The sequence below is a fragment of the Pongo abelii genome, chromosome X (genome assembly GCF_028885655.2).
Source record: "Pongo abelii isolate AG06213 chromosome X, NHGRI_mPonAbe1-v2.0_pri, whole genome shotgun sequence".
Lineage (NCBI taxonomy): Eukaryota > Metazoa > Chordata > Mammalia > Primates > Hominidae > Pongo > Pongo abelii.
The window spans coordinates 125,495,983-125,510,094 of NC_072008.2; the positions used below are offsets into that span (position 1 = coordinate 125,495,983).

The window sequence follows — 14,112 nt, forward strand, 5'->3', positions numbered from 1 at the left end:
AAAACAAAGCAAAACAAAACACCGTGTCAAGCTATACACTTATTTGTGCATTTTTTTGTATGCACGTCACCATATTTTAAAACTTTACATTAACAAACCCTGGATATACGGAACATAAAGACATGTCTCTGCTATTTTTTCAGCAATGCCAAAAATCATGTGATTTTCAAAACAGTACTTTACTAGATCTCACTGAACAGAAAGATACATGTTTAGAAGCTTCATTCGAAGTTTGTTACTTAATAACAAAAACCAAAAGTTCATAGATCCCCTTGAGGAAGCAGTTGTTTTTCCTGTCTTAGTAAACATGGTCAAAATAGTTCATTTGAGACAAAGTGGTAACAAACTATAACATATTTATTTGTCAGTAAATACCATTGGAAGGCATCTAGGTAACATTGCTGAAGATTTGAACAAACAGTATGAGTAAATGATACAGTGTAGGAAGTTTTCTGTACAGCTGGACAAAACTTTTCCAGCATTTTCAGCTTTGTATTTGCTAGATACTGTTTCAACAATAAAATCCACAAAGAATTTATTTATTTATTTTGAGATAAGAGTCTCCCTCTGTCACCCAGGCTGGAGTATAGTGGCAGCATTGTAGCTCACTGCAGCCTTTAACTCCTGGGCTCAGGCGATCCTCCCACCTGAGCCTTCTGAGTAGTTGGGACCACAGGCGCATGCCACCACTCCAGGCTATTTTTGTTTTTTAATTTTTTGTAGTGACAGGGTCTCGTTTTGTTGCCCAGGCTTATCTCAAACTCTTGGCCACAAGCGATACTCCCACTCCAGCCTCCCAAAGTGTTCGGATTACAGGTGTGAGTCACCATGCCCAGCCAAAAAACTACTTTTTTGTGTGTGGTCTACCAAAGGAAAAAATGTAAAGGAGAAGATACATTATGAACACAAAGTGACTTATTTACTTTTGTAACATCTTTTAGGAAAACTGGAAATAAAGATTTTTATACTGATGAAGTGCTACTCTGACAGGAAACTTTCCAAAAGTGGGGGTGGATTTCAAGGTAACTTTACTGAGAAAGTTGGCGAGCTATCACAGCAAAGATATTGAAGCCTGAAATGTACAAAGTGCTATAGGATTCATTAATCTGGTTAACGGTATAAAAATAAGACTTTTTTTTTTTTTTTTGGAAACAGGGTCTCACTCTGTTGCCAAGGCTGGAGTACAGTAGCACAATGTTGGGTCACTGCAACCTCTGCCTCTGGGTTCAAGTGATTCTCCTGCCTCAGCCTACCAAGTAGCTGAAATTACAGGCACGTGCCACCACGCCCAGCTAATTTTTGTATTTTTAGTTGAGACAGGGTTTCACCTTGTTGGCCAGGCTGGTCTCAAACTCCCGACCTCAAATGATCTACCCTCATCGGCCTCCCAAAGTGCTGGGGTTACAGGCATGAGCCACTGTGCCTGGCAAAATAAGACTTGATATACAGTAATTTTTTTTTTTTTTTAGACAGTCTCACTCTGTCGCCCAGGCTAGAGTTCAGTGGTATGATCTCAGCTCACTGCAACCTCCACCTCCTGGGCTCATGCAATTCTCCTGCCTCAGTCTCCCAAGTAGCTGGGACTACAGGTGCGTGTCACCAGGCCCAGCTTTTTTTGTTGTTGTTGTTTTGTATTTTTAGTAGAGATGGGGTTTCACCATGTTGGCCAGGCTGGTCTCGAACTCCTGACCTCAGGTGATCCTCCCTCCTCGGCCTCCCAAAGTGCTGGGATTACAGGTGTGAGCCACCATGCCCAGCCAATATACCAGTAAAATCTTTACAGAATTCTATTATGTAAGTCCTTAAAAGAGTTTTCAAACTAAAAGATGCACTTTTTTTCCACATACAGATATGCATTTCAAATTTACTGACATTTTCACGGGTGTCTTAGAGTAGTCAGAAGACTTTTTTTTTTTTTTTTTTTTTTTGCAATGGAGTTTTGCTCTTGTTGTCCAGGCTGGAGTGCAATGGCACAACCTCGGCTCACTGCAACTTCCGCCTCTCAGGTTCAAGCGATTCTCCTGCCTCAGCCTCCTGAGTAGCTGGGATTACAGGCGCCTGCCACCATGCCCGGCTAATTTTTTTGTATTTTTAGTAGAGACAGAGTTTTGCCATGTTGGCCAGCCTGGTCTCAAACTCCTGGTCTCAGGTGATCCGCCAGCCTCGGCCTCCCAAAGTGCTAGGATTACAGGTGTGAGCCACCACGCCTGGCCAGGAGACTTTTAAAAAAAAATCATAATAAACACACCCCATCCAGTTCTTCAAGATAAAGTTGATATTTTAACAATGAGTGAGAAAGTAACTGCTTTGGAAGGAAATGCAGAACAGGCAGAGAACATTTGGAAAATGGATGTTTGTGTTTTCATTGTTATGTAATTTTGTGGCCAAAAATGATGTAAGTAGCATACCTAGAAAACCTATCATATCTGCACATTTTAAAACTTCAGAATAAAAATTCCTAACCTGCTTTTTAAACATATTTCAAATGTAGAGTTTTTTGTGGGTTTTCGACACATTTGTTAAAAACACAAAGGTGCAACAAGTACTTACCGTTTTGCAAGAACAAATGATTGCCATCAGCAAAAACGACCGTTTACCAGCTGAATTTCATCAGAAACCTTTGCATAATTGGTGCGTGGAATTGAAAAACAAGAATTATGATGTACTAAGCCCAGCCAATTAAATTTTTCTTCCATTTGGAGCTGTGTGTCTTTGTGAGACATCTTGCTTATGTGTGACATCCACTAAAATCGAGTGCTGCAATAAAGTAAGATCCGCACCTTCAAAGAGCTGCATTATAGTGTTAACCCAAGAATGGTCATAGTAGCCTAGCACTTTTTTTTTTTTTGAGACGGACTCTTGCTCTGTTGCCCAGGCTAGAGTGCAGTGGCAAGATCTCGGCTCACTACACCTCCACCTCCTGAGTTCAAGTAATTCTCCTGCCTCAGCCTCCCGAGTAGCTGGGACAACAGGCGTGTGCCACCACACCCAGCTAATTTTTTATTTTTAGTAGAGATGGTTTTTCAACATGTTGGACAGGCTGGTCTCGAACTTCTGACATCAGGTGATTCACCTGCCTTGGCCTCCCAAAGTGCTGGGATTACAGGTGTGAGCCACCGTACCCAGCCAGCACTTTCTAATAACAATGATGTTCGACTTTTAAAAAATGGCTAAGTAAAGTGGCTCACCCCTGTAATTCCAGTACTTTGGGAGGCCAAGGCAAGTAGATTGCTTGAGCCCAGGAGTTCGAGACCAGCCTGGGCAACATGGTGAAACTCATCTCTACAAAAAATACAAAAATTAGCCTGGCATGGTGACACACGCCTGTAGTCCCAGATACTTGGGGGGCTGGGGGGAGGATCACTTGAGCCCAGGAGGTTGAGGTTGCAGTGAGCTGTATTCTTAACACTGCACTCCAACCTGGGCGACAGAGTGAGACCCTGTCTCAAAAAAAGAAAAAAAAAAGATGTTTTAAAAATGAAGCATATGCAATCACATTCTCTTGTGAAAAAATTAATAATAAAATTTTAATGAATATCCAAATAGTTTTGTACTACAAGCATTATAAAATTGTAAATTATTTAAAACTATATTTTATTTTATCTTTGTCTCATCCTTTTAAAATTTCCTTTTTGTGTATGCTTTATAATATACATATTTAGTAGAGTAATACACACACATCATTTTGAAATTACAAAATATTCACAAATGTTGAGAATATCTGCTCAAAATATTTTTATTATAGGGGCATGCAATTTAAAACGTTGGGACACCAGCCTTGGCAACATGGTGAGATCCCATCTCTAAAACAATTTTTTAAAAATTAGCTGGGACTGGGTGCAGTGGCTCACACCTGTAATCCCAGCACTTTGGGAGGCCAAGGCAGGCAAATCTCCTGAGGTCAGGAGTTTGAGACCAGCCTGCCCAACATGGCGAAACCCTATCTCTACTAAAAATCAAAAAAATTAGCTGGGCGTGGTGGCGGGCACCTGTAATCCCAGCTACTCGGGAGGCTGAGGCAGGAGAATCGCTTGAACCCGGAAGGTGGAGGTTGCAGTGAGCCAAGATGGCGTCATGGCACTCCAGCCTGGGCGACAAGAGCGAAACTCTGTCTCAAAAAACAAACAAACAACAAACAATTAGCTGGGCATGGTGGCACATGCCTGTGGTCCCAGCTACTCAGGAGGCTGAGGTGGGAGGATGGCTTGAGGCCAGAAGTTAGAAGCTGCAGTGAGCTATGATGGTGCCACTGCACTCCAGCCTGGGTGACACAGCCAGATTCCCATCTCAAAAAAAAAAAAAAAATGGAGATTATTGCTTTAATAATATCTACCATAATGCTAAGCATCATGAATGTGATGTGATTAGCATAGTGTTTGGCACATATTAAGCCCTCAATGAGTGTTGGCTTTTACAACATCCTCTATGTAAATGAGGGATGCATTAGACCCAGTGTAACATGATGGTTAAAAGTATGAGCCTTGGAATCAGTTGAAGCTGGATGGGTTTCCTGCCAATTACTAGCTGTGTGAACGTGGTCAATTAACTTCATTGGGCCTCAGTTTCTCATTAGTCTCTTAGAGTTGTTGTAAAGATTAAGGGAGATAATGCACTTTTTGGCAACAGCTTTACTGAGATATAATTCACATACCATATAATTCACCTTTTTTTTTTTTTTTTTGAGACGAAGTTTCACTCTCTTTGCCCAGGCTGGAGTGTAATGATGTGATCTCGGCTCACTGCAACTTCCACCTCCCAGGTTCAAGCGATTCTCCTGCCTCAGCCTCCCGAGTAGCTGGGATTACAGGCATGCACCACCAAGCCGAGCTAATTTTGTATTTTTAGTAGAGACGGGGTTTTATCATGTTGGCCAGACTGGTCTTGAACTCCTGACCTCAGGTGATCTGCCCGCCTCGGCCTCCCAACGTGCTGGGATTACAGTCATGAGCCACTGCGCCCGGCAATTCACCAATTTAAAGTGTAAATTTCTGTGGTTTTTAGTATATTCACAAGGCTGTGCAACCATCACCACTATCTAATTCCAGAATATTTTCAACACCCCCAAAGAAACCCATACCCATTAGCAATCACTCTCTATTCTCCCTCTCCCCTCATGCCTGCCTTGACAACCACTGACCTACTTTCTGTTTGTATGGATTTGCCTCGTCTGGACATCTCCTGTAGAAATCAGAAGAGTCTTTTGTGTCTGGTTCTTTCACTTAGCATAGTATTTTCCACATTCCTCCATGTTGTAGCATGTGTCAGTTATTTCGTTCCTTATTTATTTTTATTTATTTTTTTTTGAGACGGAGTCTTGCTCTGTCGCCCAGGCTGGAGTGCGGTGGCACGATCTCCGTTCACTGCAAGCTCCGCCTCCCGGGTTCACGCCATTCTCCTGCCTCAGCCTCCCGAGTAGCTGGGACTACAGGCGCCCGCCACTACGCCCGGCTAATTTTTTGTATTTTTAGTAGAGACGGGGTTTCACCGTGTTAGCCAGGATGGTCTTGATCTGCTGACCTCGTGATCCGCCCGCCTCGGCCTCCCAAAGTGCTGGGATTACAGCCACCGCGCCCGGCCTTCTTTTTTTTTTTTTTTTTTTTTTTCCTAGACTGAGTCTCGCTTTATCGCCCAGGCTAGAGGGCAGTGGCACAATCTTGGCTCACTGCAACCTCCGCCTCTGGGGTTCAAGCGATTCTCGTGACTCAGCCTCCCAAGTAAGTGGGATTACAGGCGCCTACCACCACGCCCAGCTAATTTTTGGGGTTTGTTGTTGTTGTTGTTTTTGAGATGGAGTCTCGTTCTGTCGCCCAGACTGGAGTGCAGTGGCACAATCTCGGCTCACTGCAACCTTCACCTCCCAGGTTCAAGCAATTCTCCTGTTTCAGCCTCCGGAGTAGCTGGGACTGCGGGCACACACCACCATGCCCAGATAATTTTTGTAGTTTTAGTACAGATGGTGTTTTACCATATTGGTCAGGCTGGTCTCGAACTCCTGACCTCAGGTGATCCACCCACCTCGGCATCCCAAAGTGCTGGGATTACCGGTGTCTGCCACCACATCTGGCAATTTTTGTATTTTTTTTTTTAGTAAAGACAGGGTTTCACCATGTTGGCCAGGCTGGTCTCGAACTCCTGATCTTAGGTGATCTGCCCGACTCAGCCTCCCAAAGTGCTGGGATTACAGGCGTGAGCCACCGTGCGTGGCCTATTTCATCCCTTTGTATGGCCAAATAACATTCCATGGTATGGATATGCTATGGACATCGGGATTGTTTCCACCTTTTGGCTATTGTAAATAGTTCTGCTGTGACCATTCATGTATGAAAATGCATATTTAATGCTTGGCACAGGACCTAAGTCACCAGCCACCTAAGTGCTTAATGAACAGTAGGCAGCTGTAATCACTGTTATTACAGAGTGCTACGTTAGGTGATCTGGGGTACAGGATGCCTGGATGTCAGAAATGGATGGCTGAAGGCACCAAGGACAACATTTACCCACTGCACAATTTTATTAAGAGCTGTTCCTGTCCGCCGTACCCAAATGTACAGTATGGCAGCATGAAACGGTGGCATGAGCACAGACTCTGCTCTACCACTTTTGAGCCGCGTGACCCTGGGCAGGCCACTTAACCTCCCTCAGCCTTGTGTGTGAATTGCATATAAATACTGTCTTCTCTACATATCTCACAAGCTTGCTGTCTGGGTCAAAGAGATAATTAAAAATATGAAAGCACTCTGAAAACTAAGAGTTTATTATTCCAAGCCTTACATATGACAGAAGCCAACTGATAAAGTAAGGAAGGAACCACTTTGTACTGCTCACTGGCCTCCCTCTCTCTCCTGATGGTTCACATTCCTTTCAAGATGAGGCCAGCCCCCTCACCCCTAGGGCTAGTACCTTCTTCCCAGCAACTACTTAAGGGCCAAGGGCCTGCTCCAGGATAGAAGCCTTAATTCATATAAACAAAGGGCTTATTGCTGGGCGCAGTAGCTCACGCCTGTAACCCCAGCACTTTCAGAGGCAGAGGCGGGTGGATCACTTGAGGCCAGGAGTTCAAGACCAGCCTGGCCAACACAGGGGAATGCCATCTCTACTAAAAATACAAAAATTAGCCGGGTGTAATGGTACACACCTGTAATCCCAGCTACTCGGGAGTCTGAGGCAAGAGAATCGCTTGAACCTGGGAGGCAGAGGTTGCAGTGAGCCGAGATCGTGCCACTGCATTCCAGCCTGGGTGACAGAGTGAGACTGTCTCAAAACAAAACAAAACAAAACAAAAGTGCCTGTTGCTGGGTGCGGTAGCTCATGCCTGTAATCCCAGCACTTTGGGAGGCTGAGGTGGGAGGATCGCTTGACCCTAGGAATTCAAGACCAGCCTGGGCAACATAGCGAGACCCTGTCCTAAAAAAAAAAAAAAAATTAAACAAAGGGCCTGCCATGCCTCTTTGGTTGCCTACAGGTTGAAACAGACACAGCCTTTCTACTTTTCTCAGTTGCTAGTTGGTCAGAGCGCCCTCATGTGTTTCCATATGGTAATACCGTGAGTCTTTTACAGGATGTGGCATTCTTTAATCTCAGTATCAATAAAATGTGTAATGGAAATTTTTTTCTCGTCACACTTCAAAGCCCATGTTTGACTCTCGGGCTCCAATTAAGCCGTTCCAGCTTGAGTTTAGGCAGGTTTCCTGCTTCCACTCAGGCCTACAGATTTCTTCCTGCTCCCCGCCCACCCCCTTTCTCCTTAGTCATTTTTAGAAGCCCTGGTGTCAACTTGGTTCTACCACTTTCTACTCTTCCAAGCTCAGTAAGCTCTCAAAATAAGATTGTAAGTAATTTTTTTAACTGGATACATCAGGTCTTACTGCAGGATTGGCGGGGGAGCGGGGTGGGAAGGTGGGGGTAATTCCAAAGTACTAGGAAATAATTTTTAAAGTGTTTACCAAATATGACTTGTTCCATAGTCTAAGGAAAAGGGATTCAAAATGAGATCTCGTGTAAAGGTCTGACATTTGGGAAGGGGAAAGTGATGTTTGGCAGTGTACATACACACAGACACATACACGTGATACACACAACCAGACAGTGATGTCTGGTACACATACATACCACTCAAACATCCATTCTTGCACACACATTCACATGCAAACAGAGAGAAAGGAGCTCTCTCTCTTTCATGGCTTTCTCATTGAGAATCATGATGATATCAGCACAGGTCTTTGGAGGAAAGGAAATTTACATTCCATATCTGGAACCTTAAGAATGTTCCAGCCGGGTGTGGTGGCTCACACCACCGGGTGTGGTGGGAGGCCAAGGTGGGTGGATCACTTGGGGCCAGGAGTTTGAGACCAGCCTGGCCAACATGGTAAAACCCCAACTCTACTAAAAATACAAAATTTAGCTGAGAATGGTGGTGCACGTCTGTAATCCCAGCTACTCAGGAGGCTGAGGCATGAGAATCGCTTGAACCGGAGAGGCGGAGGTTGCAGTGAGCCAAGATCACACCACACTGCACTCCAGCCTAGGCAACAGATGGAGACTCCGTCTCAAAAAAAAAGAAAGAAAAAAAAAAAAAGAATGTTCCCCATTCCCTCCATGACCAAGGGTTATGGAGGCTTGAGGAACTTTACTTCCCATATTCTACACATCTGCCTTTCAACTGTTTTGCACTCATGGATTTTTCTGAATCCATAAGCCCCCGGGGCAAACTCCATCGAGAGCCCAAGGATACATCAGCCTTTGGCTTCGCCCAAGGGGCGTGTCTCTGAGAAGTTTCATGTAAATTAAATTTTTGTAGATCAACTATGATTTCCTACTGACATCCACTAAGATTTCTGAGCTGCTCTCTTCATCAAGATAGATTTTCAATGTACACCTAACACATCAGCTTCTCTGTTCCTCTGCCTTCTGCCATGCTCCCTGAGTTAGTTAAACCTCATCTGGAAAATAAAGGCCAATGAAACATTAAGATCTCTTCTAGTTCTTTTTTTTTTTTTTTTTTTGAGATGGAGTCTCGCTCTGTCACCTACACTGGAGTGCAGTGGCGCAATCTCAGCTCACTGCAAGCTCCGCCTCCCAGGTTCACTCCATTCTCCTGCCTCAGCCTCCTGAGTAGCTGGGACTACCCGCCACCATGGCCGGCTAAGTTTTTGTATTTTTTAGTAGAGACGGGGTTTCACCGTGTTAGCCGGGATGGTCTCGATCTCCTGACCTCGTGATCCGCCTGCATCGGCCTCCCAAAGTGCTGGGATTACAGGCATGAGCACTGCACCCAGCCAATCTCTTCTAGTTCTAATAGTCCAAGATCTAGTTAATAAACCCACAAATATATTAGAGAGGCTGCTATTTGGAAAAGACATCAGTATTATTACAATTTGCAATGCAAATATCTACTCTACCTCCAGCTTTTTGGGAAGTAATTTCCCAGGGTTTGAGGGGTTTTTGCCCCACTCCCTTGGAGGGGTAGCAGATGTTTCAGATAACTGGCATGTTAATTTTAGGTGGGTGGGTACTATCCCTTCTGTTTTCCACTCCGTCTGCCCTACTCCCTGCTATCAAATTCCTGAGACCCTCTCTACTAAAATAGAGATGGGTGTTGCGGTTCTGGGGAGTGGTGTGTGCAGCTGGTGACCTAGGGTAGAAAGCACTTGCTAATTAAAGATGAAACAAGTTGCTAGGGAGGCACCGTGGCTTTGGTCTCTAGCAGCAGAGTTAAGCAAGGGCACATGTATCATGGGTCTGTGGCACTGGTCAGGCGGCTGCCTTTGCAATCTTTGAACTGGAAACAGATATTATTCATGCTGATAGGGAAGAGAGTTGCCTGCTTAGTGGTGACAAAAATTAATACTCCAAGCATTCTTCCATCCTGCATTCTCCATGCTGGCATTTTGACTTAAAAAAAATATTGCTGCAGCTGTTTGCATATTCTGGAAGTGTGTGTGCATGTGTGCGGTTTGGTGTTTACAGATCTGGGGTTGCGGAGAGGAGTCTCCAGAGCAACGGAAATAGCTGCTTGTCAGTCAGGATTCATTTTGAAAATGAAAGCCCGAAAGCTTGGGGCCCATTCTGGGCCTAGGCCTGGTCTCTGAGAAGTCAGCGAAGGCCAGGAGGTGGCTTTGGCCAGTCAACTCAGTGAATAAATCACTGAATCTCTTTTAAAGAAAAATGAATTGACCAAATCTATGAGTTGCTTTTGATGTCCTGCAGATCGGAGTCTGGAGCAGGAATGTGGGAGCAGGCATTGAGGTGCTGGTTGTGGATACATGTCCCCTGCCCCCAACATACACACACACAATCACATTTTCCCAGGCTGCCAAACCAGAACAAGGTAACAAATATTTCTTGGATAACTACTAGGTGCACAAGGATAGTATGACATAGCTGTCCAAGAGTTTATAGTTTAATTGGCATGTGAGAGCAAGGGGAGAGAGATGTAACACAAGGCAGTCTTGGGGCAAAAGAAGTAGCAGAAACACAGGGCTGGGGAAAGAGAGGGATCACTTTGGGCTGGGATAATCAGAGGAGGCTTGCTAGAGGTGGAAACTAAGCGCAACCTTGAAAGAAAAGAACTTCACTACATAGAAGCTCTTCCAGGCAGAGGAGTGTAAGTTATAGATACGCTCACGTTACAAGTCTATCCTTTTGGCTGGAATTTGGGGCTTGTATGTGATTTGCAGTTGATAAGCCAGGCTTGAATGCCAGTTCCTGTGTACCAGAACAAAGGCTATGGTGTCGCACAGACCTGCTCTGCCACTTCCTGCTGGGTGACCTTGAGCAAGTAGCCTAACCTCTCTGCAAACTGGGGACAGTAATGATTCCCAGCACTTGAGGTCACTGGGAGGATTAAAAGACTTAACATATATAACGCAACAAGCACAGTGCCTGGCACATAGTAAATGTTCAAAACCAAATTACAAATGCATAAGCTGTTCTGAAGGAAAGCTCTAGATATTTAGGACTTGTTCCAAATATGTGAGGGCCAAGGAAGAAAAGCTTCTGACACCTTCTATCACTGCTGCCACAGGTGGCCCCGAGGGAGTGGGCTGATTTGGCCTGAGCCTCCATCCCCCTTGGCCTAGACTGCTGGAACAGTCTTCCGACTTCCTGCCTCTGCACCTCCCAAATCACCTTTTTAACACAACCTCCATCATGGCTGTTTCTCTCCCTGGCTCAACAATCGTCTATGGCTCCCCGTTGCTCACTGACTGAGCTCCTTAACATGGTGGGGGTGTGGAGGCAAGAACTACCATTTACTAAGGGAAGGGAAGAGCAAAGAGTACGCTGGTATTAGAAGTGAAAAAGAAAAAGTATCCTTTTTTAAAAAGCCCCTAAGCTTTGAATTTGTAGAAAGCGGGGCCCTGGGGAGAGAGCAGGGATGCATCTCTAAAGAGAACAGGGCGCTCCCGCGGCGCCGGCTCAGATTCACCTGTAGCTGCTTCTCCAAGCCAACCTGGGAAAATTGACGGGAGAGAAGAGGGTGGAGAGCAGGACAGACAGGGCGGTGCAGAAGGGGAATATCCCTCCTGAGTTCCCTGGAAGAGCGTCAGCCTGGACCCTGGTCTTGGGCTTCTCTGCTGGAATCCTGGGCAGCCCCTGGTGCTACGGGGAGGGTCAAGGCCACACAAAGGGCAAGGCAGGCAGACAAGCCAGTCACATGGGGCAGTCGAGCTGCCTGCGTGAATGCTAGGCGCGGGACAATGGCAACTCCGGGACAAAGTGCAGGGAGACTCCTGAAGAGATAAGAGGGAAGGGCGAAGGAAGGGGGCGGGGAGCCAGAGCCTCGGAGCTCCAGGACCGCGCTTTGGGAGGCCGTGGCTGGAAGCCGAGCTCGGCCCGCTGCGGAAGGGGCGCCCTCGCGCCTCTACACTCTAGCAGCGGCTGGGATGCTGAGAATCGCGACTTCCAGGGCTGCAGGCGAGCTCCCAGCCAGTCCCCGCGCCCGCCCTTCGGTGCTGGAGGCGGGGCTGCCGAGCTCACCTGGCCGTTTGGGGTGGGACCGCCCACGACCCGGGCGAGCTGCAGAGGCAGCGGTACCCAGGGAAGTGGAGCTGGGCTTGCCCTGGGGACTTGGCTGGCGCTCACACCCCTCCACGCCCCCCAAGGCCTGCGCGGGGGCCCTCCCCTAGCTCCCTCCCTCCCTCCTCCTCCTCCTCCTCCTCCTCTCCTTTGCTCCCTCCCTCCGAACCCAATTGCTCAAGCAGCTTCCTTCCCCAACGCCAGCGCCAGTTCCTCTCCCGTTGGGGCCCAGGAAGGGCAGCTAACGCTGGACACTGGGACGGCCGCGGCGGCAGCTGCAAGACCATGGCCCAGCCCGGAGGGGCCGCGAACCGGGCACCCACGGCTTCTCTCGCGCCGACCTCGCAGAGCCTGCGGTGCGCCCCGCAGCCCCGCCCCTCGAGAGCGGACACTGGTAGCCTGGGCAGGTACTGGGGCAAAGCCGCAGCCGCCGCCTCCCGGGAGCCCCCCTTCCCAGGCACACTGATGCACTCTGCAGCGGGCTCGGGGCGCCGGCGGGGAGCGCTGCGGGAACTGCTGGGGCTGCAGCGGGCGGCTCCTGCCGGGTGGCTGTCCGAGGAGCGCGCCGAGGAGGTGGGCGGGCCCAGCGGGCCGGGCAACAGCAGGCTGTGCCTGGAACCGCGGGAGCACGCGTGGATTCTGGCAGCCGCCGAGGGCCGCTATGAGGTGCTGCGGGAGCTGCTGGAGGCTGAGCCGGAGCTGCTGCTGCGGGGCGACCCGATCACCGGCTACTCGGTTCTGCACTGGCTGGCCAAGCACGGGCGCCACGAGGAGCTCATTCTGGTACACGACTTCGCCCTACGCCGGGGGCTGCGGCTCGACGTGAGCGCCCCAGGCAGCGGCGGCCTCACGCCCCTCCACCTGGCGGCCCTTCAGGGCCACGACATGGTCATCAAGGTGCTGGTGGGCGCCCTGGGTGCTGACGCTACGCGCCGCGACCACAGCGGCCACCGGGCCTGCCACTATCTGCGGCCCGACGCGCCTTGGAGGTTGCGGGAGCTGTCGGGAGCCGAGGAATGGGAGATGGAGAGCGGCAGCGGGTGCACCAACCTGAACAACAACAGCAGCGGCACCACTGCGTGGAGGGCCGCGAGCGCAGTGGGCGCGACGGCTGTGGAGACAAGCAGGAGAGCGGCGGCGTCGCGGACCAAGGCGAAGGACGCCGCGGGCAGCCGGGTGGCGCAAATGCATAGCCTTTTCCGCCATCTGTTCCCCTCATTCCAGGACCGTTGACGGGGACAGAGACTGGAGAGCTAGGAGGGGCCGCGACGCTGTGGCGATGGCTAGGTCCTGGGTTTTCCCGGGTTCCACCGAAGGAGAGGCGCCTTGGACGCTGCTTGGGCCTGCAAGGAACAGAACACGTCGGGGTCCGACTCAGGTACTTGTCTCAGGTCTCCTGTAACCACCGGCCTGGAGGACTCGGGGACTCAGGCACCACCTCACCAAGAGAGAGTGAAGGACCAAGCTGGCCTGGCTCCGAGTTCCAAAGCTACAGGACTAAGGAGTTGGGAGCAGGAGCGTGGTCCTGCTTGGGACAGGGCAAGTTAAGCTTCCAGGGGCCATTTCTGGGCAGGCCGACGCGCTGGGTTTATTAGGAAACATTCACTAGAAGAATAAGTTAAGATTGTAAACCACCAATGCAGAGAAAACGCCTAACTCTGCCGGCCTCGCTCGGCCATTAATGGGTCTTGGGGTGCGGGTAGAGTCAGCCTCTGACAACCTCCTCCTGAGACTACCAGGCCTTACTGGTACTTTTTCTCATGTATCACAGGTTACTTCTTATGTATATTAAAGTGGAATATGTGTTCTTTTCACATGACAAGGCTGTCCTTTCAGTGTTTTCCCCCACCTCCCTTACTAACCACAAAGGAAGAAGCTGCATATGTTTACAGGGTAGAGGTCACCCAATCATGGCCGTGATGTTGTGCCCCCCGGGGCAGGCTCTGGGCCTCCTTCTCAGAACAAATGGCCAGAGCTGTGCACGGAAGAAGCTACTTCCACCTTGGATCTGAGGAGAAACATACAGTTCACCTCTGTCCTGAGCTCTTTGATGGTCTGGCCTCAGGCACTAGCCTCATCCTAGAAGAGTTGTCATAT

At 48.6% G+C, this 14,112-nt stretch overlaps 1 protein-coding gene across 1 annotated transcript; it reads left to right on the forward strand.

The window, feature by feature from the left end:
* The first annotated feature begins 11,726 nt into the window (after positions 1 to 11,726).
* On the forward strand, positions 11,727 to 13,837 carry SOWAHD (sosondowah ankyrin repeat domain family member D). The gene has a single exon (XM_002832044.3). It carries the CDS (start codon positions 12,301 to 12,303, stop codon positions 13,246 to 13,248), a length of 948 nt encoding a protein of 315 aa, XP_002832090.1. The 5' UTR covers positions 11,727 to 12,300; the 3' UTR covers positions 13,249 to 13,837.
* Positions 13,838 to 14,112: the final 275 nt, after the last annotated feature.